Below are 27,923 nucleotides of genomic sequence, written 5' to 3' on the forward strand. Positions count from 1 at the left end.
AGCTTCCCCTGCCTTTTGTCTCTCGCGCTGCCTCCTGTTGCCCTGGTAAGTTTTTAGCGTTTTTGGTTGTACTTTGTATTTTTGGTCCATTGCAACCCTGCTTTTGTTTGTTATTAAGTATCCTGCTTTGAGCCCCATCCCAGTCTGTCCTGCGTCCTTTTGGTTCCACCTTTTCCACATCCCACACTGCCTTAAATCTCCTTGCCCAAACGTGACACATCTCTCGCGATGCGCACGAGAAATGAGAGGCATTCAAATGCATCCGGACATTTCAGCTCGCACCGAATTTATGATGAATTCTATATTTATGAATTAACTAATGCTGTTACCCACTGCTTAGCTTGCCTGCCAGCAGTCAAATACAAAGAGTGCGTGACTTATTTTTTCCGACTTAAAGCACTGGTATTTCATGCGTTAGAAAAGCGCTTGAACGTGTATACACTAACAAGGTCACGTTTCCCCCTGTAGAGGGCGCGTCGTGCACGTTTTGGCAGCGGTGCGAGTCGGAGGTGGTGCCGCTGGTGTTGCGGGGGATCAGTGGAGGTGAGGAGCGAGCTCAGTCTGCTGCTGCAGTGGCGGAGAAGGACGGACACAACGAGGCTCCCCATCACCGCCGGCATCGCGCGCGGATCTGGGCCAAGGCAAGGGGGGAGGAGGACGCCACCGGATTTGCAGCGCACTGTGAGTTGAACGCCATTCTTGCATTTGTGAGATGGATGGCTTGCGTTTTGCTGGCGGATAACGCTGCAGCGCACATTGATTGGGCTCCCCGTGACGACGAGCAGATCCTGCAATATGGAGGGAGATTGTTACCTTATCTGATTTATTTATGACTCGCGAGCTGCGTTGCATGTCAAGGGATGAAAGGCATGGCGTGCTTTTCCCCGGAGGGGCGGGGGGCGCTTTTGTAGCGGTACTGGGATGCGGCAGCAACCGGGCTCGGCTTCATTGTTGCAGCCGGCCGGCGCATTCCGGGCCCGAGGTGCACATCCGCCAGCTGGAGCATCACTGCCCTTTCTCCACGCAGACGATGCAAATAGGCGCCACATGGGCCTTGTCTCCTTGGCAGATGATGCTCATACGCTGCGTTTTAGACATTTGCTCTTTTCGGCACATCTAAACGGATTGTGAAAAAAAAAAAGAATCAGTAGTAATACACTAACTGTATTTCCCTGGCGATGAGTTACATTCGTGTCGGATAAATGTACATTTTAAGGCAAGTCTAATAACTACCCCTTCGTAGTGCTTAAATCAGTAGTTCTCAAATGTGGCTACATGTACCCCTGAAGGCACTTTAGGGCTAATCCGTTCATTCATTTTCTAGAGCCGCTTATCCTCACATGGGTCGCAGGCTTGCTGGTGCATACCCCAGCTGACTTTGGGCAGTAGGCGGGGGAAACACTCAACTGGTTGTCAGCCAATCACAGGGCACACAGAGACCAGCAAACATACACGCACCCATTCACACCCAAGGACAATTTGTTTAGCAAGGCACTTAGAAAATGTATTTTTAAGTTTTTGGCATTGAATGTCTGGACACTTAAAATACGTAAAATGATGTCTTTGGAATTGAATGAGTTCAAATATAGGCCGTGACTGTCTTGGTTTTGGAGTATTGTTTAGCTCCCCTTGGCTTTAGCATTTGCAATATGAGATATTAGCTGCAGATCTTGAACTCATTCAGTCCCAAAGACGTGTTTATATGTTTTTGCAGCATCCAGGCATTTAATCTAATACTCTATATTTATCAGCAGTTTCTTCTCAAATTTTGGGGTAAAAGTGTGTCTGGAAGTCGTGTTTTTTCACAGCCAAATGAATAAAACGTTATAAAAAAATTGCGCCCGATGAGAACCGAGAGAATACTGAGTGTGCTCCAGCCTCAAGAAGGAAGTCTGACTTCACCGCAGAAACGTGTTGACAATGTCACCTGCTGTAAACTCTAAAATATGTTGTGTGTATGAAATGAAGCCGCCGTGCGACGTTGTATAAGGATAAATCCTCCGGTAAAGCAAACACACGTCACAGAGCGTCTGCAGGAATTTGCCCGCAGAGATCTGCTATGAAAAGTTCCCCTGGAAATCTGGACTAGAATCAATTTCCAAAACTCAGAAAGATGCTGCTTTAAAATTTGCACCTCATTTGCTGTTTATTTTGCATGTGAGCACGAGATGCAAATGTTTTTTTCGCAATGTTTTTGCATCCCTGATGTTCACTTTGAAATACTTTTTTTTGCTGCGTACTATAATTCCAGAAGATCTTATGTGATTTGTTCCATTTGTGTGATCATGTGGCTCAAAATAGAGCCTTTTGATCAGAAAACTGCAGCGGTTTGTGGTTGCATTTATCACTCAAGTAAATGCGGTAATCGCCGCATGGAATGTTGCTCTTTTGATAAAGCCCAACCCATTTTTCTCGTCATTTAAAGACGGCAGCTGCTTCCTAACATTTTTTTTAACTAAGGAAACTATAATATATATGTACGCTTTGAACTCATTCCCTGCCAATGGCGGCTACAAACGTTACAGGTCTGTTGTCAATTTGATGGTGAGGGTCACATGTGAGGATCAGGTTGCATCGACAATCAGGGCTATTGATCCCTTGATTAGACTTGGGGACCCCAAAGGCATCTGTCAAGGTGAAAACAAGCAGCCCCCTCCTTTTGTTTATTGTAAACAGGATGATCCTCCGTAGGCTCATTAATGCAAGTCAAATCTACTTAAGAAGAGATACTCGGTTACTTAATTACCCAGAATCCCCCTTGGACCATTTATTCATGATGCAGCGTCTTTGTGTTTTGGGGATTGGCATCTTTTGAATGTGTTAAGTGTGGCATTCATTTTTAAAGAGTCAAACAGCGCCTGATGGTCGCAGGGTCCGAGCCAGGTCCGTTCGCTTTGGGCGCCGCTCGTTAGCACAGGCAGCATGTTTGCCGAGCGGCAAAGTGCTGACTGGGGGAGCCTTTGTTTGGACGTGGCCGCAGCCTCTCTTTTCACAGCTGCCCTATGTCGCGCCACCGGTTTCATCCTAGCGGCCGTCCGGGCTGCTGAAGCTGCTTGGCTCGGCAACTTGAAGCGGCCTTTTTTTTTTTTTTTTTTTTTGACCTTCCGCTTTGTTTTTCAATGACACGCAGCTTGTCAACACAGATTTGCAGAAGCCTGACCGGCCATACAGAAGCTTTCGTGAGAATTAGGAGCCGACCTTTTGCTTGATTAAAAGTGAAATTAGATTCATTTGCCACTGATTAAAAGTTTAATCTGGCATCACCTTTTCCCCTTGTGACTTTATCCAAGTTACCACAGAATTGAACGTCTCCTCATGGCTCTGTTTTGCCCTGTGTCCACATTATTATGTGTGCCAGTGAAAATCTGCTGTGCTATCGCTAGCTGTGCCTGCTGTCGCAGCTGGGTGCTTTACATTTATGGCGTAGGCTAAACTTGAGCTGCTCTTGGTAAGCAAACTCCTTCATTCAAAAAAGATATATATATATATATATATATATATATATATATATATATATATATATATAAAATTGTGTTTAAATGTGATTTTACCCAGAGTTCTGTGTTTGGGCCTAGTCTTAACAGAAGGACCGTGGAGTCTGTTTCAAGTGTTGCGCTGCTATGTTTTGCATGCAATTTCCTGCTCAAGTCTCAGAGACGACACAAATATTAGCTTGGTCGTCCTATAGTCAGTCAATATTAGTCGTCTCCCAGGCGCCCCCCACTTCATCCCCGTCCAGTGTTGAGCCAGACTCATCCAGGGCGCTTTGTGGCTCTCATTTGCTTTGGTCTTCCCGCATCTTTGTCTTTCGGCGGCCAAGACGGTCTCCAAGGGATATCAGAGACGCTTTGCCAACGTGCCTTTGACATGTCTTGTCACTGAAGGCCTGCCGGGCTTTGCTTATTGAGGCGCTCTCCATGTGGTTCCAGTCTCCGAGATCTCCGTTTTTGGAAGCGCTGTGGGACCTTTCGCAACAGAGTGTGCTGCTTTTGAACTCTTTCAATGCCAAGTGTCAGAAAAGGAAACCTCAAGAGCAGTGGTTCTCAAGATGGGGTCCGCGGACCCCCGGGGTCGGTGGCCTGATTGCAGGGGGTCCATGAAATATTTGGGGTGTTTTGGAACTGATTTAGTTTTCGCTTTTAACAGTTATAGATTTGTGCCTTGTTTGGCTTAGTCTTTGCTTTTTGACGCCGCCTCTGGCCGCATATATATATATATATATATATATATATATATATGTTTTGTTTTGTTTTGTTTTTTTGGTCACAATTATCACTACAGTGCTCAATTGGCTTATATTAGTTAAGCATTAATCAAGGGTGTCAGCTACCCTTCGTAAAAAATGTGCTTGACGAGAATTTTATTATTTATTATTGTTATTTTTGTTCTAAAAGACGAGAATTCTCGTCCATGGCACCGAAAGAGTTAAATACACTTGGCCTCGTTGTTCAGCCTTGTCATCTGGCCCGTGCGACATTTGTAATGAGTCCATCGTGTGCCCTGCACGGTACTGCTGAGGGATGTCAAGGGTGGGAAGCAAAGAAAACGGGAGATGTCCTTTTAACCTCTTTGGGTGAGAGCGGGAAGGAGCTAAAAACTTCCAAGGGGTTATAAATCACTCTGATGAAACTCGGCTCTAACTGCACTTTTATTGCAGAGCGCACGGTCTGTGTGCCTTACCCATCTGAAGGACATTCTCAGACTGTTTGAAATGAAAATGGCACTTGTAGAGTCACGGTAACCGCCATCGTGCTTGGTTGTGTTTTTAAGGCACACATGCATACAGTAGGAGAAAGAGACACTTACTGGGGCCGGCCAATGAATTTGTAACTGCTTAACCCGCTCGAGTTTATTGTACCAACGTGGTATTCGCTTTTGAGGACGGACGGGATAACTGACATTATAATAGCACTTGATAATACCACCCGTGTATGCCTTCAAGTCAGAGCACGGTTACAAAAGGGATCTTTGGCGTCTTCGGCCGTCTGTGGTAGTGAATGAGTTAAAAAAAAAAGTCGAAATTAGAGGCAAAGTGGGTCATTTGTGTTTTTTTTTCTTTTTTTTTTAAATAGCAATATGGCACACTTTAGTTTAATTAGGTCATTTGTCATCATATTTGGGACAGCGGAAAAATTGAGACAGATGTTCTCTGATTGGCCCGAGGCTTTCCCCAAAAACATCTCATCGCACACGCAGATGGTGCGTGTGATGGGCTGCAGGTGCCATACTTTTTTTTTTTTTTTTGCCATGTTTCCCATAGCTTTCCCACCAATACATCAAACAATGGGATAAGAATTGATGCCCAGGGTCAGTTTTCTTATCACAGTCTCATGTCACACGCTCAATGCTAATATATTCAGTCACATGTCGCATGTGTTGTCCCATTTGGTCCATAAAAAGTCACTTAGACGGCAAATTCATTCACAGACAGTTAATACAAGTGCAGCAGGCTTTTGTTCCACGCAGCGTCTTTCATTACGGTCGCAATGATGTCACGATTGTGGCATCTGCCTCTCCAGGGAATTATTTCAATATCCGGAAGCAATGACAGAATTGTCATGCGATTTATTAATAGCACAATTGTCTTGGTCTGTTTTTGTTGTTCTTCCTTTGGTCAAAGGGAAATCATTGAAAGAAGACACCAGGGAGCTGAAATTTCACCCAATGACAACACGTTAATATGGCGCGACCACTTAGTCCACAGGTGTCAAACTCCAGTCCTGGAGGGCCGGTATCTGTATCTTATCTTGTGTATTTAGTTTCATCTGAAAATGAGGTGTGTTCAGTTGAAGGTTTTCAATTTGGTTGCGTGTGCCTGTTCGTCTGTGCTTCCGGTAGCGCGATTCTTTTGAAATTTCTCCATTCTCAGAGTGACGGCTAAAACAAATAGATGCTTCCTGTATGGTTTTGTTTCCGTGGCAACGTGTCACAGCTTGGCGCCGGCTCGCAACTCTCCTTCCAATCTGTCGCTCGGCCGCGTGTCACGGACCGGAGCTCCCCCGCCGCATGAGCCAATCAGTCGAAACACGGCCGCCCCCGGCCTGCCGTCGTTTGCCTTGTTGCCCGGGCTGAGCCCAAGGTGCTTTTAATGGCTTTGTGCCCCAACGGGACTGCGTTTCTTTGTCACGTTTGTATCGCTAATGTGAGATGAATGCAGAAGTCCCCGGGGATTATCGTAATGCATTCACGGTCACGGATTTAGGCCTTCGGGGTGTATTTGTGCGTGTGTGTGTGTATGTGTTTCTTGCCCCTAATGTTGGTAAAAGCAATAAAAATTGACTGGAGACATTGGGGTTATTGATTAAAGGTCTGATGTTCAGCAAGACTCATTTACTCGGTGTCCCTTAGAGGCCCACAGGAACTAGATTTGATTGCCTAGATTTGATTTCATAAGAACAGAAAGCGAATAGCACTTTTTGAAGTCAAACCGCTTTTTACATGTAAATAGCCTGATCCGTTCCAAGTCCTAATAAATGCTCCTTTAAAAAATATTGATAAAGTATAAAAATGCATTGAACATTGGAACAAATACATATTAGAATTACATTAGTGCATAGTAATCGTGGAATTCAAAATATATTCTGTAAAGATTAAAAAAAAAATGCTCGTAACCCCTTTAAATTAATTCGATTAATTATAGCAGTTGACAGTATGAATTCAGTTCTTTTTTATGCCTTAAGGTGGTGCTGGTGAATTGCAGAGAAAGACCTTTTTAGGTGGTTTTATTTGTTTTTATTTTACATTTCCAGTGATCTAGGCATGATTTAAAAGCAATATTGTTTTTTTTGATCCTTTGTCATTATTTTTTATAATAGCATGCGTGCACGCTAGGATGCAGTCTCACTGAGTGTCACCAAATCCCTTTTCTGTTTATTATTAACAAAAACCTCATGGCACGTGATATGACTTTATTGCAGATCCATCTGGGTCATTTCCTGGAAGGGAAGATCCGCCGCCACACCTTTGCAGGTAAGCAAAATGTTTTGCCTGCTTGTTTTTGAACAAATCATACTTCAAAAACAAAAGAATTGCGTCATCTTTGGAGCTGACTTTTTACATGTGCAGTGTTGAGAATCACCCTGTGGTCAGCCGCGGGGGGGAGGGGGGGGGGGGATTGCGTAACGCAGCACATCTCATTACTATCATCATTACCTGAAAAGCCGCTGCGTTGTGTCACGTTGACCTCTGGTAGTGAGTCATGGTTTTGTTTTGAACGCCTCAAAAAAAGTGAGATGAAGCTCCCCACGGCCATCCTCGCCGCTCGAAGAGTAATCCCAATGAACAGATGGGTGAATGAGGGAAAGTGTGTGTCTGTGTGTGTGTGCGTGTGTGTGTGTGCGTGTGTGTATGTGCTGACACCACCAGCATCGTGGCCTTTCCTTTCTTGTTGCTGTTACAAAGTGCATTTACCCCCCAGCCTTGCTCTCATGGTTTGATCTGTTTAATATCGCCAGCAGCAACTAGTAAACCGCCTTTGTTACTTTTATGAATATACACGCAGCACCAATTAATCTCCTAGCTTTTGCCTTGAAACAGATTTTCCAGGAGTGTTATGCAATAATGTTTTCTATTCTGGGCCTAAAATAGCAGATTTGAAACCATAGGAATAGTACATTGGTTTGTATCATGACAAGGGCAAACATGAATTACTCCTTAACTCATTCGATCCTAAAGATGTTTTTTAATTTTTTTTGTTTTTTTTAATAATTCTAGACATTTGAAATCAGTGATATGAATTCAGTTTTAAAGTCCTTGCTTTTGGTACTTAATCATTAAAGTAATTGATTATATTAGGTACTAAAAGTACCTACTCAAATACATACATACGCACATATATATGTGATTGATTGCATTTGCTCAACATCAGCTGTCATGATGCTACCTTCTGCGAGGCGGGACTGGATGCCCTAGAGTAGCCCTGCCGTTTCAGCGCTCCGCCGGCCGCTAAACAAAACAAGAGGACAAAGGGTCGAAGCGCCGGCGGATGTCAGAGAGACGCGGGCCGCATCTCGCTGATCATCAGCACTTCGCAAAGCCGGCAGGGAACGCTCGGACGATGCCAGAATGGCCATGGAATAAAGGGGGAGGGGCCCGGTTTTGTTGTGTTGCCGTGTGATCCCGGGCAAGTCCCAATTTGGCCCCCGTTGGAGTCAGCAGTTAGTGGATCAGATTTTAGAGTCTCATCCTTGAAGAGGTTCAACAAAACCTCCCTACGAGAAACATCTACACAACAGGCGTGAGATTGCGGCTGTTTGCATACCAACGTTTTCCCGGACAGTGTGGGAAAAGCGTTATCCAGGTCGGAACGTTGCTTGGAACGTTGCTTGGACCTGGAGTCACTAGCTCCGATTTATAAATAGCTCGCCTGGGCTTTCCTCTCAAGGAGCAGGGCTGTTTTCTCACCTAACAACGTCTTTAAGGGATTTTCGAGAAACCACTTTGGGAATGATGTATGAACTCGATGTCAGTATGCACATAGAGTATTTCTTTCAGTGAGCAGCTGCATGATCTCAGCTAAGTACAACACAGGAAAAGTGGCCTTTGAGAACTCAATCCCCAGCTTTATCATCACTGTACCAGATTTGAGATCTCCTTGTCTTATCAATTTTAGCATACATGAAAATCTGTGGCAAAATGACACCCCAAAGAAGATTGGGCTTTTCAAATTAAGAGCAAATTCATTGGAACGTGACGCAAGAGTGTTCATTTCAGTTACTGTTATAATAACTCCTATGCACAACATAGTGCAAAACTGCAGACTCTTAACCAACACTTGGAAACAAATGGTGGAGCAACACATGTAGACATGCCATATCCTGGACACAGTCAAACTGTATATTCTGCTTACTCTTCTCCACACAACTACAGGGTTGAGCCTGACAATATGGACTTGAACGCGGGCGTGGCCATGAGACCCTTGGCCTGTGCAGCTGTTCTTCTCATGATCCTCTCGAGTCACATGACATCAGCGCTGGAAGTGCCCCTTGATCGTAAGGATGTTTATCGTTAATGTAAAATATCAAGGCCCCGAAAATGAGGTCTAATCCAAATTGCATTTGGAATATCAAATTCCCAATTATTTTAGTTAATTTAATTCCTACAGTAATCTATCACTAAAGGTACTAAATCACCTAAAGTCTGATTTAAACTTTCGAACTTGTGTACCATATGTAATCAATTATTTTATTACTTTACTACTGAAAGTAAGCAATTATTTTATACGTTAAAAGTATTCAACCATTTTAGTACCTTAAATAATTCATCACGTTAATACTTGAAGTAATTAATTTTTTTAGGTACTAAATTACCTAAATAATCAATTACTTTAATACTTAATTCAATGATTACTTTATATGCAGCTAGGTAGCTCAATATAAACTTTCATTTCACATGAATTGGTGATTAAAAAAAAAAATCTCTCTTGAAAAACTAACACCTCTCCATAATCTGTCGCTGTATGTCTGCATTCTCCTGCTGGACAAAAAGCTAAGGTCCTGGAAGGATGTAAGTTTACACCAATTGTGAGCTCCAGTGTGTTTTTTTTTTTTTTCTGATGTTGCATGCGGTTATAGTTTTTGTTTGAAAATGTTTTGTCGATAGCTTCACGGAAGACTACTCATTATTTGATCAGTCAGTCGTCTTGTCCCAATACTTTTGTTGTCGCTTGCTGTGATGTGTCCTTGCATGCCTTTTGTGTGTTTCAAACATATTAACGTGCGTATTAATCAGCGTTTTTTCCCCCCGCAGTGCCGCAGCCTCCGACTATCACGCTGCAGTCCCCGAAAGATTACATCTTCGACCCTCGGGAGAACATCGTCATCCACTGTGAAGCGAAGGGGAAGCCTCACCCCACGTGAGAAACCGCGTTTCATTTCGTCACCGACGTTTGTCTCAAACAAAGATCGATTCCTTTTCGGCTGTAAAATGTCCTAAATAAGCCTTTGTGCTGTCTTTCTTATCAGCTTTTCTTGGACAAGGAACGGGAGCCATTTTGATGTGGAGCAAGACTCCAAAGTTCTCATGAAGCCCGGTTCTGGAACTCTGGTCATCGACATCAGCGGGGAAAAGGCCGAGGCCTACGAAGGAACCTACCAGTGCGCCGCCCATAATGATCACGGCACGGCCGTGTCCAACAACATCGTCATCAGGCAGTCCAGTAAGAAGTCATTTACCGTAATTCCCCCAAAATAGGACGCAGTGTAGTTTCATTATAACTTATATTTGTAAGTTTTAATTTGTCGCAGGTATAGCACCTGCCTTGACGGCTTTGTCGAGGATCTGTTAATATCGGTTTAATAATAACACATAAGGAAGACAAGAGGTTTTTGATTCTTTTTGCTCACGAGGAGAACCGACAGAGATGTGTTCGCAGTTACAGATCTCCTACCGCTCTGGGAGCACATCTTATTGATCTTAAAAGGCTTAAAATGATTTTATATACCTCTAATTCGATATGGTATGCATTTGTACAGAACGTTAAAAAATGTCAACTACCAGGCTGTTTGGATCAATTTTCCGGAATTTTCTGTTAAAAGCTTTCTTTGTCTTGGAAGTTACAGGCTTATCTGCTACTTAATATTCCCGTGCGTGAACAAGGATGAACTCGGACGTCGGTTCGGTCTGTTTGCTTATTGAAAACAATTCGGTAACAACCCCGGCTAACACGAGTAGCTTGTTAGCCGCAACTAATGTACAGGCCGCTAACAGCCAAGTGACTGACAAGGACAAACCCATACTTTTATTTTGGAGAAAAAAGCGCATCCCGTATTTGGGGAATTACGGTACATGTTATGATTTAATATTTCATATCAAAATGCTTAATCTGACTCTGGTGACCCCCAGGGTCCCCCTTGTGGTCGAAAGAAAAACTTGAGGTTATCGCAGTGCAAACGGGCGTCTCTCTGGTTCTGCAGTGCCGCCCTCCAGCGGGGCTGCCCCCTCCCGTTATATTTTGGATGGATAACAGTAAGTCAGTGTTCATTTTACTGTTTTATCATTTTTTGTGCGAGGGTTCTCAAAATGAGTGACAAGTACTCTTGAAGGCATTTTTGGGGTATTGACATTTTAAAACATACTCGTACATATTTCTCTTTTAGTTAAAAGCAAACAAACTCATTCAGCGCCAATACACAAATTATTTATATTAAACGGACTCTCAAAAATGCAAGAATCGTCACCAAAAATATGTCTGTCTCCAAATCATCAGTTTTCCAGAGGCTGCCGTTGGACAATCGAGTGTCCCAGGCCCTGAACGGAGACTTGTACTTTTCCAATGTCCTCCCAGAGGACAACAGAAATGACTACATCTGCTATGCCCGCTTCCCATATACTCAAACCATCCAGCAGAAGCAACCCATCTCCGTCACAGTGCTGGAGTGTAAGTGTCCACCATCAAAAAATAACAAATCTGTCCTCTAAGCATGCAATGTTTATGACTTTTTCTGTTCTAGTGGAAACAATGAATGAGACCTCTTTATACAATATCACTAACTTTAGTGGTGAGTATTGCTAGCTCATGTCCAGCATTTTAGTGCCCATCCCCTCCTGGCCCAAATCATGTGACATCTACCCCCAAACGCAACCTTCCACGCATTGTGACTAGTGACTACCTGTGCTCATCCATGGCAGTGAATGAGTTCTGGGTAAAAATATAAAAAAGGCACCGGACATGGAGCAATACCAATCGTTCTTACCTCTTATGTTCACCTTTTCCCTCAAGTCAAGTCAGCCCCTTCTACCCACTCTGATGGCCTCTCCTGATTGCCCATGCTCTCCTCCAGTCTATGAAGCCTTTAATTTGATCTCCTCTCCTCTCAGCCAACCCCACAGGAGAGCGCCGCCCTGGTTTCATGACACCTTTGGAGGCCACCAGCACCAAAATGGTCCTGCGAGGGGAGACCCTTGAGCTGGAATGCATCGCCGAAGGCTTGTAAGCCATATCGTCGCACTGTTATGCATCAAAGGTCTTTCTATGCACCCTGACCGTGCGGATGTCAATTTTGCTGACGGAACACAGAATGCCGAAAACATTTTAATAACAATTGACTAAGCCCATTGGAACAGTAGTTTGAATGAATAAATCGCTTGCACATAATTGACTAATGTAAATGACAAACCGGCAAAAAAAAAAAAAAAAAAAGTAAAATGCCCACCTCTGGAAATACCTTTTAGGTCTGCTGTAATTTCATGATTACTAATTTACACCATAACAATAGTTGAAAGAAAGAGTAAATTGAAAGAGAATACAACGAATGAACGGTTACCGTTGCAGGCCCACGCCGGAGATGTCTTGGCAGAAAGATGGAGGAGAGCTACCAACCAGCAGGGTTTCCTTTCTCAACTACAAGAAAACGCTGAAGATTACGGACGTGAGCGAAGCCGACGCCGGAGACTACACCTGCACGGCCACCAACCACCTGGGCGCCGCACACCATATAATCAAGGTTACGGTTAAAGGTAGGAACACCTTCATTCACCTGATGCCGTAATAGCTTCCAAAAAAAGTCTCTGATTTCCTTCTCTTTCTTATTTCCCTCCCATTCATCAGCTGCTCCATTCTGGATCAGCGCTCCCAGGAACCTGATCCTCGCCCCCAATGAGACCGGTATCCTGACTTGCCGAGTCAGTGGAGACCCGAAGCCGGATATTAGTTGGTTTGTCAATGGCGTCCCCATAGAAAGTAAGTACAATGCGAGGAAAGCGCCAATTTGGAGTAAATTTATTTGACTGGACGAGTTACTTATTTTGTAAAGTTGTTTGAACGTAATATTATTTATGTATTCTTAAATATACCAGACGCTCCTGAGGACCACACTCGCAAGGTGGATGGCGACACCGTGATTCTTAGCCGCGTGCAGTCCGGGTCCAGTGCAGTTTACCAATGCAACGCGTCCAACGAATTTGGCTACCTGATTGCCAACGCCTTCGTCAGCGTGCTTGGTAAGCGCCAAACATCAGCATTGCGAAGAAATTTCACTCACCTGATGCCCGTTTTGACTTGTGTCATTTAGCCGAGCCCCCAAGGGTGCTCACTCCCCCCAACCAAGTGTACCAGGTCATCACCAATAGCCCGGCTTTACTACACTGCGCTACTTTCGGCTCACCGATACCGACCATCACATGGTAAAACTTACATTTACCGTAATTTCCCAAATATAGGAGACCAAGACCGGAGCAGCTGAGGGTGCAAGGGCGCTTTGGGGAGAGTTTCACAAAAAAGGCTGTTGAAATAAATCAGCCAAGTGACTTCCGCCCTCTAGCACATCCTTTTGCCATAATTACTGTTAGAATATGTACGATAACAACAAGTGTATCTGTAAGTCAAAACTAGATTTATGTGGCTGACGGACGCATCTTCGAAGCCTTAATTTTTGTGCGTCTTATATTCGGGGAATTACGGTAATTACGGCCGAAGTCTCCAAACGGTCCAGATTTTAACATCGTTCTTCATAAGGTTCAAAGATGGCCAGATCAGCATCAAGAGCGAAGACCCGTACGTGATCCATGAGAACGGCACCTTGGAGATTAACGTGGCCCAGTCGCAAAATAGCGGCAAGTACACGTGCATCGCCAGCAACAACCTGGGCATCAAGGAGAACCACGTGTTCCTGGAGGTCAAAGAGCCCACTCGCATCCTGAAGCAGCCGGAATACAAAGTGGTCCAGCGAGGCATGAGCGCAGTCTTCCAGTGCAAAGTCAAGCACGACCCGTCCCTCGTCCCCACCATGACCTGGCTCAAAAACAGCGGCGAGCTGCCCGACGACGAGAGGTAAGCTCAGATCAAAGTTAGCCCGACCAATGAGGTGCGAGTCGTTCGTCTTTCTCAGGTTTGAGGTGGACGCCGACAGTTTGGTCATCAAAGACGTGACGGATGAGGATGAGGGGACCTACACGTGCATCATGAACACGACCCTGGACCGGGATTCCGCCAGCGCTACGCTTACCGTCGTCGGTACTTCTGCACGCTTTTTTTTTCTTCCCTACTGAGAAACTCAAGCAAACGGCGGCTTCTATTATTTTTTTTGTTAAGAATTGATCCTTTTCTTCCTGCTTTTCTTGTGCCGTCTAACGTCTACTAACTTTGTGTACTCTACTCTTGATTCTTGCTCTCAGAGGCTACTCCCACTCCAGCTATTGTCTACGGTAAACAAATCCTTTCTGCAGTGGAGTCATGTGACCTTCAACCCTCACCTTTCGCTAACATTGACTTTGTGTCCTATTGATCAAATTAGTCCATTCGTGTGTGCCTAATTGCATCCTGGCGTTATTGCATTTCAGATTTTTCTCACAAATTGGAACATTGTTATCATTTATCTGTTCACTCTGGTTCTCTCATTGAGTGCAATTTTTAGTCATGAAAAACTACTAAAGTTACATAAAAAGCATTCTAAAATCTCCTTTTTTCACTAGTTCTAAGGAGTATTTTCTCTTGACAGAGAAACCTGACCCGCCCACTGACCTGGAACTCACTGACCAAACTGAACGGAGCGTTCAGCTCACCTGGATCCCGGGAGATGAACACAACAGTCCCACGCAAAGTATGCCAGATTGTTTGTGTGTATATGCATGTATGCTGTATGTACATATGTGTAGTGATAGTAACATTTATTTGTGTGCATGCATATATGGACAATGCAAATGAAATGGTCTCTCTTTTTTTTTTCTCAAGAGTTTTTGATTCAGTACGAGGATTTGCTGCACCGGCCCGGCATCTGGATCAACATGACGGAGGTGGCCGGTAGCAGCAGCACAGCGCGATTGGAACTCTCGCCGTACGTCTACTACTCCTTCCGGGTTCTGGCCAAGAACCAGGTGGGCTACAGCCAAGCCAGCCAGCCGTCGCGTCAATACAGAACCAACCCTGCAGGTAAGTGCCGAACACGTACATGATTTTACAGCATGTATTTGAAAGGAGACCACGAATGGAGTCTGTTTGGCATTCCAGCCCCTGATGAGAATCCTTCAAATGTTCAGGGAGAAGGAACAGAACCTGGCAACCTAGTCATCTCCTGGACAGTAAGCAAAGAGCGACATCTAGTGGCAATAATAAATCAAGAAGAAAGAAAAACGCTGCAAATGACTTACATCTACTAAAATGTCTGATTAGTCACTAACAGGATTCCAGTCCAATGGGCCCGGTCTGGAGTACAAGGTTCTGTGGAGACAGAGGGACGTGGATGAAGAGTGGTTCTCCAAGACGGTGGCTAACGCCTCGCATTACGTCGTCTCCGGGGTTCCCGTCTACGTCCCCTACGAGATCAAAGTTCAAGCTCTCAACGACTACGGCAACGGGCCGGAGGCCCACGTGGTCATCGGTTACTCCGGGGAGGACCGTGAGTGCCGTAGTTGAAGTTCCCCGAAAATGAATGACCCTTCGCTCATCTGCTCACCATTTTTGCCTCCGCACTAGTGCCTTTGTCCGCCCCCGATGAGGTTTCGGTCACGGCTGGCGACAGCACCGCGGCGGAGCTACGCTGGAGGCCCGTGCCCTCTAAGTCGGTCCGTGGGAAACTAAAGGGCTATAAGGTATGTTTGCGCTATATGTAATTAATATCATGAATACATTAAGTATTTGAGTAACCCACTTGATGACTTTAGTACTTAATTCTTCTAGTACCAGGAATTTTTAGACTTCTTTGAGATTGAAAGAGTTAATATGCTTGATGTTTTCTTTTTGTATTGTTTTTTTTTTTTTCACCCGAGTAGCCTCAAAACCAAGCTAATGGTTACTTGATGGGACTTCTCACGCAGGTGTACTACCGGCGCCAGCGAGGCTTGCACGAGACAGAGGAGGAAGTAAATCAAGAGACGCAGGACCAGGTTGTGACCTTCAGCGGGAACCGGTCCGAGGGACTTCTTTCAGGCCTCCAACCCTACAGCCTCTACAACGTCTTCATCAAGGTCCTGAATAGCAAAGGAGAAGGTCCTCAGAGTCAGGAAAAGCAATTTGAGACCCCTGAGGGAGGTATGTACGCAATACTGAGACTTTTTTTTTTACATCTCGACTTTCCGTATGCAAGCATTTGGAAGGGGTGGCATATTGATTATTATCTACACAATATTACACAATAGCCACCTCATGTTTTTTTTGTATGTTTTCCTTTGATATCACACATCAAAAACATCAAAAAGCCCCAGTTGGGTCCAAAATTTCCCCAGGGTTAAAATAATCAAATTGTTTGGGTTTAGTTCCAGGACCACCGTCTTTCCTAAACGTCTTGAATCCCAGTTTGGACTCTCTCACTCTGGAATGGGGCCCACCATTGAACAAAAACGGGCGTCTTACTGGATACACGCTTAAATACCAGCCAGGTATAGCGTCTGTAATACGGAAAAGGTATTGTTGCGGTTTAAAGCTAAATGCGGGTTTTCCACACGATTGTCTTTCTCAGTTATCAACACCACTGAAGCGGGGCCGGTCACCGTCGTGGATCTTCCGGTCAACGAGACCAGCGTGACGCTGGACAACCTGAATTCCAGCGTCCTCTACAAGTTCTACCTGAGTGCGAGGACCATCAAAGGCGCTGGCACCAATTTCACCAAAGAAGCCTCCACCGTCATGGAAACGAGTGAGTCAAGTTTCACGACGACAAATTTGCAATCCATTACGGACAAAGAAAAAAAAACGTAGATTCTACCAAATTCAACTTCCTTTGTTGCCACTGTCTCTTTTCTTTGCTTCTCTCTCTAGCTCATTTTCGTCCCACTGTTGGGACGGGCAAAGGTAACCTCTGGAAGTTTACTTTACTTTCTCTGCATGTTGAACCCGTGGGTAGTATTTTTTAAGTGGTAAGGATGGTGTATGTACGAATACTCAGCGGTACCTCTACTTACAAACTTCTCTCGTTTTTCTTCGGAAAAACACTGTCTCTCATTACGAAGGAAAATTCAGGATACGAAAGGCAAAAATTGTACATGTTCACATAAAAACATACATACCACTTTGGGCTGCTGTCAACCCACGGCTGAACACTTCCTCTTGAATCGCTAGTTAACTACTGTGCTGTCGCATCTGACCACGCGTTAGCGAGAGGGCTGGACGAATTAACCACAAAAAGTACTTCTATGACCTTAAACTAAACTTTGTTTGTTCAAAATTATCCAAAAATAAATATTATTGCTGCGAATGATGCCTAGCTCACTGGAAATGTAAAATAAAAACATACAAATAAAAGGACCTAAATACATTTCTCTGCGTAGGTAAGTAGAGGTACCACTGTAATAGTAATAGTAATAGTAGTGCGATGAAACTGCATGCTGCCTACAGCTTCAGTATTTTAGATTGGGTGTTGGCGCAAGTACTTCTCTTTGTTGTCACACTCTTTTTTTATATCCTTTCAGGCCCCACCGAGCCCCCTCCTCACCCAACCTCCCCCGTCACTCAATCTGCGCACCCCCCGCTTCACAAGGGTACACGGCGTTCCCTTTCTGTGATGTGGTCACTTGAGATGAAATTATGTATTTGTAGTTTGAATTTAAAGGCGATGCCTTCGCGTGATTCCAGTGGTTCTCAACCATTTTGCAATGATGAAATATTTTTTCAGCCAAGTCACAAAACAGGCTGGAGTACACTACTGGCTTCTTGTTCGAATAATTTGCTCCTAATTGTAGAAGAAAAAATGTACTCTCCTGCCAGCAATGTCCAAAATATGAAAATGGGGTCAGACATCTTTGGAATAAAAGCATTTTCTCCCCCCTTTCCGTTGTGTATGAACGCCCCCTATAGGCATCGCGTTTGGCATAGTCAACACATCGGTATCGGAGGACTTTGCGCTGATCACTTGGGAATACTTTGGACACCATAAGAACATTTATGTGGAATACACAGTGGAAAACAGTAAGGCTCGCGCTAATGCAATACTCAAACGATGGCCGTTTTTTGGGGAAGTAAATATCTCTCGATTTTCAGGTAAAGAGGACTGGAAAAAGGAATCGGTAAACGGTTCTCACTCGCACGTTTTAAAAGGCTTAAAGCCAGGGACGTCCTATAGGGTGCGCGTGGTCGCCCGAGACCCCAGCGGGCAGGCGCTCCACACCACAAACGAAGAAGTGGTGACGGTGCCAGGTGAGGCGGCATGCCTCAACGTTTTTTGTTTTTTTCGTCTCATTAGTCCCATTCGTCATCTCGGATTTCTTACACTCGCATGTCACGTGACAGAATCTGCAGAAATTCCATTTGACTTCTTCTGCGCTCTTTTGTTTCCCTTATTTCCGTTCCTCATGGCAAAGTAACCCATTTTGTGTTCTCGTCAAATATCGGGGGTTTGTCCACACGCTTAAAAAACGGGTTCCGTCTTTGTGCGTTTTGCAGCCGTGCCCAGTCGCCATGTGGACATCGCCACCCAGGGCTGGTTCATCGGGCTGATGTGCGCAATCGCTCTTCTCATCCTGGTGCTCCTCATTGTCTGCTTCATCAAGAGGAACAAGGGCGGCAAATATCCAGGTTGTCCAAAAATGACCAACCAGCAGAAATTTGACCATTGTGGGTCATTTTTCACCACATCGTTCTGGCGATATTTTAGCAAAGGGAAGGCACGCTCTTGCTAGTGAGATAATGTTGAAATTTGACATATGGGTGAAATTTCAGCATTGCGTTTCTTTCACTTTGATGTGAAATGCCTTAAAAAGCAAAGGATCAGAAAAAGTTGGACTTATTTTTGTGTCATCAATAGTGAAAGAGAAAGAAGAAGCCCACCAAGACCCGGAGATCCAGCCAATGAAGGAGGATGACGGCACATTTGGAGAATATAGGTAAGACGGATGAACATTTTTTCCACCTATTTCCATTGGTAACCTCTCACTTAATGTGTTTATTTGTGCATAGAACATTACGCGAAGCTGCAGAGACATCACCGGAGCCCTTTATCAAAAATACTACAGAGGCAAGGTTAAATGGAAACTAACGCTAACAACCATCTCATTCTTTATCACGATTAACAGTCTTAGTAACTAAGTAGACAATTTTGCCACGCCTCAATTCCCAACCAGCCAATCAGCTTCTAGTAGTGGCCCTGCTGGGTTTTTTTCCCCCACACGTAAACCCCAAACATTTTTTGAATTCCGTAACAGAATTCATACATCCACTACAGTAGGTGGCAGTAGCGCTCTCAGTTAACATGCAAAGGGTATATAAACAATGTTAAATGTATTCAGTTGGTTTCGATTTCTGTTTTGTTTTAATGGTTCTAGTGTACTTTCATACCTTGGACTTTTTGTGGAAAATTCCCATTTTTAGGGCCCGAGCAGCTACCGCTGCGAGAGCCCTCTTGTTTTTCACCGGATTATTATTATTATTATTATTATTATTATTATTAGGGCCCGAGCAGCTACCGCTGCGAGAGCCCTCTTGTTTTTCACCGGATTATTATTATTATTATTATTATTATTATTATTATTATTATTATTATTATTATTTACTGTGCAGCGCTTTTCCATTTTTGAGGGCCTAAACATGCACGAAAAGTCACCAAAATTTGCACATTTGTCGGGCCCGGTGAAAAATTGGATATTTTTGTGTTTCTCAAAAGAATGCAAAAAAAATTGCTCTGCAGCGCCACCTAAGGTTGAAAAAGTGCACCTGGTCCCGGCCCGTTTGACCTAGAGCTACGAAAATTTTTAGGCATATGAAGGGCCAAGAGACCTACAAAAAAGTCAGCGCGAGCCATGTGCTCAGATGTACAGAAAAAGAGTTATGAATTTTTGAATGTGCATTTTTGGCCCATTTTTGCACGTTTGCAGGTCCCAAACTGCTCCTTCTTTCTCCTAAACGCTCTACTCAATCGCCTTCAAATTTGCTGTGGTTCATATTCACACATAGGGGCACAAGTGGGCAAAATTTGGTGCAGATCCGCTGACATATATGATAGGGGCGCGGCTTCAAATTATGTGTTCAATTTTTCCTTCGCCAAGAGGGACAAAAACCTTAATAACTTTGATGTACTAGCTTAAAAAAATCTAAAACTTCATAGACACATGGAAACTTATGTCTTTAACACCTTTAAAAAAAGTTTTTTTAAATACCTACTAGCGCCGCCTAGTGGTTGATTAAAATGTCATTTTTTACACTTTCATGTATTGTGCTCAGTCTGTTTGAGTAAAATAAGTGAAAATTGGTCAGAATATCATTAAGACACGGAATATTAAGATTTTAAAATTTTATGACTTTTCGATAATGGGCGTGGTCTGCACGCCACTTCAAAGTCAGATGACTCGCCAAAACGAAAAAAGTGGCTGTAATTGGCCCCAAAATGGCCTTATGAGTGGAAAATAGCCTCTCACTCCCGGCTCGTTTGACCTACAGCTACAAAAATTTGTAGCCTTATGTAGGACCTCGAGCCCTACAAAAAAGTCAGCGCGAGCCATATGCTCAGATGTACAGAAAGAGAGTTATGAATTTTTGAATGTGCACTTTTGGCCCGTTTTTGTTCATTTGCAGGTCCCGAGCTGCTCCTTTTTTCTCCCAAACGCTTGACCCGATCGACTTCAAATTTGCTGTGATGTTTTATCTGACTGTGAGGCAAAATTGTTCAAATTTTCGTGACAATCCGCAATCAAATATGTTAAGGGCGGGGCTTCATATTATGCCTTTGACGTTTACTTTGCCACATGTGAAACAAACCTTTATAACTCAGCTTTCTAAGCTTGGAAAAATCTGAAACTTCACAGACACATGAATACTCAAGCCCTTAACACATGTTTTAAAAAAAATCTTCAATTGCTTATAAAGCCACCTAGTGGCAAACAAAAATGTCAGTCTGATGTCTCGCAAAAACGAACAAAGTTGCTGTATTTGGACCCAGATGGTCTTATCTTTTCTAAACTTCATATATTTAATGGGTTTCCAATGCGGAATACACCTATCAACGTATTTTTTGTTATAGTGCGAGCGCCACCTAGTGGCAGCCAAAAATATAGCATTTTTTAAACGTTTTTAAGTGTTTAGCTGAGCCCTTTGAAATAATATCGCTGAAATTAAGTCTGAAATGCCTCTAGACAGCCTTGCTGACCTCCACAAAATTTTACGAAGTTTCGATAATGGCCGTGGCCTCTATGACCATTTTCATTCCGAAGCTTTATCTGTCCAGTAAAAGTTGCTGTAATTTGACCCAGATGCTCTGATCTTCTCACAATTTCACACATTGGATGAAAATATTCTCCTGAACATATCGACAAAAATATATTCCAGTTTAAAGCTAGCGCCACCTAGTGGCTGCAAAAAATGTCATTAGTCGAAAGATTACAGTCAATCCTGTTTGGTTTGACCTACAGCTATGAAACTTTGTAGGCAAATGAAGGACTGCAAGGCCTACAAAAAAGTCAATAGAAGTGATGTGCTAGGATGTACAGAAAAATTGTTAAGAATTTTTTTAATGTGCAGTTTTGTCCCATTCTTAGACGTTAGCTGGTCTCAAACTAGTGCCTTTTTCTCTTAAACGATTCACCCCATTACCTTCAACTTTGGCATGAATCATTATCCAACTGAGGGGCACACATAGTCCAAATATCGTGAAGATCTCTTGACATAAAAGATGGGGGCGGAGCTTCAAATTATGTTTAATACTTCCTTTGCCAAGAGTGACAAAAATCTTAATAACTCAGCTATGACAGCTTCAAACCATCTGAAACTTTCCTGGGCCTTTAAAAGTAATGCAATAATACAGCTATGTGATAAACTTTCAAATCATTTACAGCGCCACCAAGTGGCGGACAAAAAACTCATTTTTTATACTTTTATGTACTGTGAAATGCCTGTTTGACTAAATGAACTAAAAAATGGTCAGAAAAGCTATGACACATTGGAACATTAAGGTTCTCAACTTTTATGACTTTTCATTAAAGGGCGTGGCCTCTATGCAAACTCAAAGTCTGATGTCTCCCCAAAACGGTGAAAGTTGCTGTAATTGGACCTAGATGATCTGATGTTTGCAAAACTTCATATATGGGATGGGAGTCCAATGTGAAACACACCTACAAGCCTATTTTTTATCATAGTACGAGCGCCACCTAGTGGCAGCAAAAAATATAGCAAATCCTTAATGTTTTTATGTACTCTGCTGAGCCCCTTGAAGTGATATCCCTTAAATGTTTTCTGAAAAGCCAGTGGCCATGCCTTATGCCCTCCACAAATCAGTACGATGTTTCGACAGTGGGTGTGGCCTATATGGCATTGAAAGTCACAAAATTGGAACAATAAAAGCTGCAGTAACTCCACCCACATTGTCCCACCTTGTCTAAATATTACATATTTGGTAAGAGTCCTGCACTGAAGTCATCTACAACTACTATTTCATTGTTCATAGTCCTTGTTCATACCCCGACCTGTTCATACCCCAACGTGCACAGGTCTGCGAGGGCCCTTTATAGCTGCTTGCAGCTCTAGTTATTATTATTATTATTATTATTATTTACTGTGCAGCGCTTTTCCATTTTTGAGGGCCTAAACATGCACGAAAAGTCACCAAAATTTGCACATTTGTCGGGCCCGGTGAAAAATTGGATATTTTTGTGTTTCTCAAAAGAATGCAAAAAAAATTGCTCTGCAGCGCCACCTAAGGTTGAAAAAGTGCACCTGGTCCCGGCCCGTTTGACCTAGAGCTACGAAAATTTTTAGGCATATGAAGGGCCAAGAGACCTACAAAAAAGTCAGCGCGAGCCATGTGCTCAGATGTACAGAAAAAGAGTTATGAATTTTTGAATGTGCATTTTTGGCCCATTTTTGCACGTTTGCAGGTCCCAAACTGCTCCTTCTTTCTCCTAAACGCTCTACTCAATCGCCTTCAAATTTGCTGTGGTTCATATTCACACATAGGGGCACAAGTGGGCAAAATTTGGTGCAGATCCGCTGACATATATGATAGGGGCGCGGCTTCAAATTATGTGTTCAATTTTTCCTTCGCCAAGAGGGACAAAAACCTTAATAACTTTGATGTACTAGCTTAAAAAAATCTAAAACTTCATAGACACATGGAAACTTATGTCTTTAACACCTTTATAAAAAGTTTTTTTAAATACCTACTAGCGCCGCCTAGTGGTTGATTAAAATGTCATTTTTTACACTTTCATGTATTGTGCTCAGTCTGTTTGAGTAAAATAAGTGAAAATTGGTCAGAATATCATTAAGACACGGAATATTAAGATTTTAAAATTTTATGACTTTTCGATAATGGGCGTGGTCTGCACGCCACTTCAAAGTCAGATGACTCGCCAAAACGAAAAAAGTGGCTGTAATTGGCCCCAAAATGGCCTTATGAGTGGAAAATAGCCTCTCACTCCCGGCTCGTTTGACCTACAGCTACAAAAATTTGTAGCCTTATGTAGGACCTCGAGCCCTACAAAAAAGTCAGCGCGAGCCATATGCTCAGATGTACAGAAAGAGAGTTATGAATTTTTGAATGTGCACTTTTGGCCCGTTTTTGTTCATTTGCAGGTCCCGAGCTGCTCCTTTTTTCTCCCAAACGCTTGACCCGATCGACTTCAAATTTGCTGTGATGTTTTATCTGACTGTGAGGCAAAATTGTTCAAATTTTCGTGACAATCCGCAATCAAATATGTTAAGGGCGGGGCTTCATATTATGCCTTTGACGTTTACTTTGCCACATGTGAAACAAACCTTTATAACTCAGCTTTCTAAGCTTGGAAAAATCTGAAACTTCACAGACACATGAATACTCAAGCCCTTAACACATGTTTTAAAAAAAATCTTCAATTGCTTATAAAGCCACCTAGTGGCAAACAAAAATGTCAGTCTGATGTCTCGCGAAAACGAACAAAGTTGCTGTATTTGGACCCAGATGGTCTTATCTTTTCTAAACTTCATATATTTAATGGGTTTCCAATGCGGAATACACCTATCAACGTATTTTTTGTTATAGTGCGAGCGCCACCTAGTGGCAGCCAAAAATATAGCATTTTTTAAACGTTTTTAAGTGTTTAGCTGAGCCCTTTGAAATAATATCGCTGAAATTAAGTCTGAAATGCCTCTAGACAGCCTTGCTGACCTCCACAAAATTTTACGAAGTTTCGATAATGGCCGTGGCCTCTATGACCATTTTCATTCCGAAGCTTTATCTGTCCAGTAAAAGTTGCTGTAATTTGACCCAGATGCTCTGATCTTCTCACAATTTCACACATTGGATGAAAATATTCTCCTGAACATATCGACAAAAATATATTCCAGTTTAAAGCTAGCGCCACCTAGTGGCTGCAAAAAATGTCATTAGTCGAAAGATTACAGTCAATCCTGTTTGGTTTGACCTACAGCTATGAAACTTTGTAGGCAAATGAAGGACTGCAAGGCCTACAAAAAAGTCAATAGAAGTGATGTGCTAGGATGTACAGAAAAATTGTTAAGAATTTTTTTAATGTGCAGTTTTGTCCCATTCTTAGACATTAGCTGGTCTCAAACTAGTGCCTTTTTCTCTTAAACGATTCACCCCATTACCTTCAACTTTGGCATGAATCATTATCCAACTGAGGGGCACACATAGTCCAAATATCGTGAAGATCTCTTGACATAAAAGATGGGGGCGGAGCTTCAAATTATGTTTAATACTTCCTTTGCCAAGAGTGACAAAAATCTTAATAACTCAGCTATGACAGCTTCAAACCATCTGAAACTTTCCTGGGCCTTTAAAAGTAATGCAATAATACAGCTATGTGATAAACTTTCAAATCATTTACAGCGCCACCAAGTGGCGGACAAAAAACTCATTTTTTATACTTTTATGTACTGTGAAATGCCTGTTTGACTAAATGAACTAAAAAATGGTCAGAAAAGCTATGACACATTGGAACATTAAGGTTCTCAACTTTTATGACTTTTCATTAAAGGGCGTGGCCTCTATGCAAACTCAAAGTCTGATGTCTCCCCAAAACGGTGAAAGTTGCTGTAATTGGACCTAGATGATCTGATGTTTGCAAAACTTCATATATGGGATGGGAGTCCAATGTGAAACACACCTACAAGCCTATTTTTTATCATAGTACGAGCGCCACCTAGTGGCAGCAAAAAATATAGCAAATCCTTAATGTTTTTATGTACTCTGCTGAGCCCCTTGAAGTGATATCCCTTAAATGTTTTCTGAAAAGCCAGTGGCCATGCCTTATGCCCTCCACAAATCAGTACGATGTTTCGACAGTGGGTGTGGCCTATATGGCATTGAAAGTCACAAAATTGGAACAATAAAAGCTGCAGTAACTCCACCCACATTGTCCCACCTTGTCTAAATATTACATATTTGGTAAGAGTCCTGCACTGAAGTCATCTACAACTACTATTTCATTGTTCATAGTCCTTGTTCATACCCCGACCTGTTCATACCCCAACGTGCACAGGTCTGCGAGGGCCCTTTATAGCTGCTTGCAGCTCTAGTTCTACTTGTTTTTTCCAATGACCTCGGCGTACGCCCGGTTCGGTCCAAACGCCTAACACGTATTTCTTTACGCGCTCAGTGATACGGAGGACCACAAGCCACTCAAAGGCAGCCGGACGCCGTCCAACGGCACGGTGCGGCGCGACGAGAGCGACGACAGCCTAGTGGACTACGGGGAGGGCGGGGACGGCCAGTTCAACGAGGACGGCTCCTTCATCGGCCAGTACAGCGGCAAGAAGGAGAAAGACACGCACGAGGGCAACGAGAGCTCCGAGGCGCCGTCGCCGGTCAACGCCATGAACTCCTTTGTCTGAACTCCGACCCCGCCGTCGCGTATGCGGACGTCGTAAACTTGACCGCGGCGGCGAATCACCATGGCGACCTGTCACCGAGGTGGCACCGTCATCTCCTTCCACCCTGACACAATCGCACCTCCTGAGAAAACTCGGCAAAGACGGACACCGCCGCCCAAAAAGTGTTGAAGGGACGATTATTTCAAGGAGCAATATGGAATGGAATGTAGAAGGAGCCTTGCCCGTGTGTGTGTGTGTGTGCGTGTGTGCGTGTGTGTGCGTGCGCGCCATTTAATATCCTTTGCTAACGTTTCTTCACAGCAGGAGTATCAAAGTCATTTTTATTTTGGGCCACATTGTAGTAATAGTCTGTTGGAGGGCCGCTATGACTGTCAATTTTTTTATTTAAGTATGATCGTCACATATTTATCCGGTCCAGTAAAAACGGTTCAAAAAAGGGTGGGTTGGTAATATCAAATGCTTGGTGTATATCCAAAAAAATGTTAAAGTTGAAGACAACTCTGAAATTTGGTAGTTTATCCAGAAGTTTGAAGTAATGATTAGTATTTTGCGGACCACATGAGATGATGTGGCGTGCCGCATCTGGCCCCCGGGCCTTGAGTTTGATGCTTTCACGGCGTAGGATACTATCAGTGTATTCTGAATGATGAATCATTTCAGACACGAAAAAAAACACAGCGTAACGCACGATATAACAGGATGTTCTTGATGAATTGAATCTCATTAAAACAGCATTTCATTAGAAATTTTTTATGATGCCATTTATAAACATTGTTCTAGTAATGAGACAAACCCTTATTCATTTGTGTCCCCCGTAGTGGATTATTTTGTCTATATCACTACTTTTGGGCTACCCTAGAAAATGTACTCAGAGGAGGAAGTCTCAGCTTTTCCAATCATGCAAATAACTTTGCTGTCTTGCTGACAACAAAATGGACACAATACCGGACACAAATGAATAGGCTGGGTCTTCCCAATTCAGCGCTAGTTTTTTCAGTCTGGCATGTATTCTGAATCCACTTTACAGGGTCTTGAACTCATTCGCCATAATTTACTGCTCTAGCCATCAATGATCCATTTGAACTCAATCAGGAAAAATAGCGAGGTAAACTCAACGGTCATGAAAGAAAATCCCTGGAGTTGAGATCGAACATCAGTACTGAATTTTATGACAGGTGATGTAGTTGAATGATACTATGATGTATACAAATGTGGAATGTCAAATGCAAGGTCAAAGCTTTCTCATAAAAGCACTTATAAGGAGATGAAATGGCGGCTCGGGAAAACGTTCCCAATGATGCTGAATGTGGCAGAGGAAAGTAGTAGTCCACCTGGTCAATATGTTGTACTGTTTACAAAGAAATGTGGGTGCATGAGTGCCGTCGTGTGTCCACGTGTGCGTGCACATGCATGTGTTAAAACGTGCGTTCCGCCTCGTTTCTTCTAGGACTCTCATCTGCTCATCCACCCCGGACTCTCAAACCGAGATTTTTCTTTTTTTAATTATCTTCCTCCCCCCCTCCCCCTCTGTGGTGTTTATCATAACTTGCATCAAGTTTTAAGGTCGTGTCAGCTTTCCGTGTGTTTTTAATTTTGTAAATATCTGCTTTGACCTGAGTGGGGAGAAAAAAAACAGTTGCATTGTGGGTAGTGTGACGTATGGGACTGTTGGCAGTTTTTATTTGCTGTGAATTTTCTTTAGTAAATCACAAGCTCTGAAATGAGATTATTTTGAGTGTGGCCGAGCTCTGGTGACACCCGTCTTGTTTGTGCACTTTTTAAAATATATATATATATTAAATGCACACACATTCACAGGCTGCATCGTTTAACGCTAAGTGGTTCAGTCCAGTGTTTTGCAAGCAAAACTACAGCAACGGAATCGCTGACTTGACACATAGACGAAAACTTTTCAGGTGTACGCTATTATACGCGAGAAGCATGAGCGAGAGGCTGTTTAGTGGTTTCCCCTTCCATACCACACGACAAACAAATATTTTGTATTTCAAATGAAGATAAAACAGAAAAGTGTAATAAATGTGGGCTTCAAGATTTCAAATCAGCAAGCGTTGTTTACTCAATTTATTGAAATAATTAATTGTGACATCTAAGCATTGCTTTTTTTTTCATGAGGAATAATTTCCTCGCTGGCAGTTTAGCAGGTCAAACCCATTTCAAAAGTTAAGAACTACGAGTATTCCTACTCTGGTACTAAATGCATTTATTATAAAATCAGTTT

At 43.1% G+C, this 27,923-nt stretch overlaps 1 protein-coding gene across 7 annotated transcripts; it reads left to right on the plus strand.

Annotated features, from left to right (window-relative positions):
- The first annotated feature begins 500 nt into the window (after positions 1 to 500).
- On the plus strand, positions 501 to 27,746 carry nrcama (neuronal cell adhesion molecule a). 7 transcript variants are annotated; one of them, XM_088406443.1, is made up of 32 exons: positions 502 to 681; positions 6,918 to 6,969; positions 8,869 to 8,990; positions 9,487 to 9,504; positions 9,748 to 9,853; positions 9,963 to 10,156; positions 10,843 to 10,965; positions 11,207 to 11,377; positions 11,451 to 11,498; positions 11,818 to 11,929; positions 12,272 to 12,456; positions 12,548 to 12,679; positions 12,796 to 12,939; positions 13,011 to 13,122; positions 13,454 to 13,768; positions 13,827 to 13,951; positions 14,113 to 14,142; positions 14,436 to 14,537; positions 14,669 to 14,866; positions 14,945 to 15,015; positions 15,107 to 15,332; positions 15,410 to 15,525; positions 15,751 to 15,964; positions 16,189 to 16,311; positions 16,392 to 16,568; positions 16,691 to 16,723; positions 17,341 to 17,409; positions 17,726 to 17,836; positions 17,909 to 18,064; positions 18,311 to 18,442; positions 18,672 to 18,750; positions 25,450 to 27,746. In XM_088406443.1, exons 3-32 carry the CDS (start codon positions 8,885 to 8,887, stop codon positions 25,682 to 25,684), a joined length of 3,963 nt encoding a protein of 1,320 aa, XP_088262569.1. In that variant the 5' UTR covers positions 502 to 681; positions 6,918 to 6,969; positions 8,869 to 8,884; the 3' UTR covers positions 25,685 to 27,746. The 7 variants fall into 7 exon arrangements, with proteins under 7 accessions (XP_088262571.1, XP_088262574.1, XP_088262569.1 ...); XM_088406445.1 differs by lacking the exon at positions 14,113 to 14,142 and having other exon boundaries at positions 501 to 681; XM_088406446.1 differs by lacking the exon at positions 11,451 to 11,498.
- Positions 27,747 to 27,923: the final 177 nt, after the last annotated feature.

This window comes from Hippichthys cyanospilos, chromosome 22 (genome assembly GCF_059441005.1).
Source record: "Hippichthys cyanospilos isolate Australia breed blue-spotted pipefish chromosome 22, RoL_Hcya_1.0, whole genome shotgun sequence".
In the NCBI taxonomy this organism is placed as follows: Eukaryota; Metazoa; Chordata; class Actinopteri; order Syngnathiformes; family Syngnathidae; genus Hippichthys; species Hippichthys cyanospilos.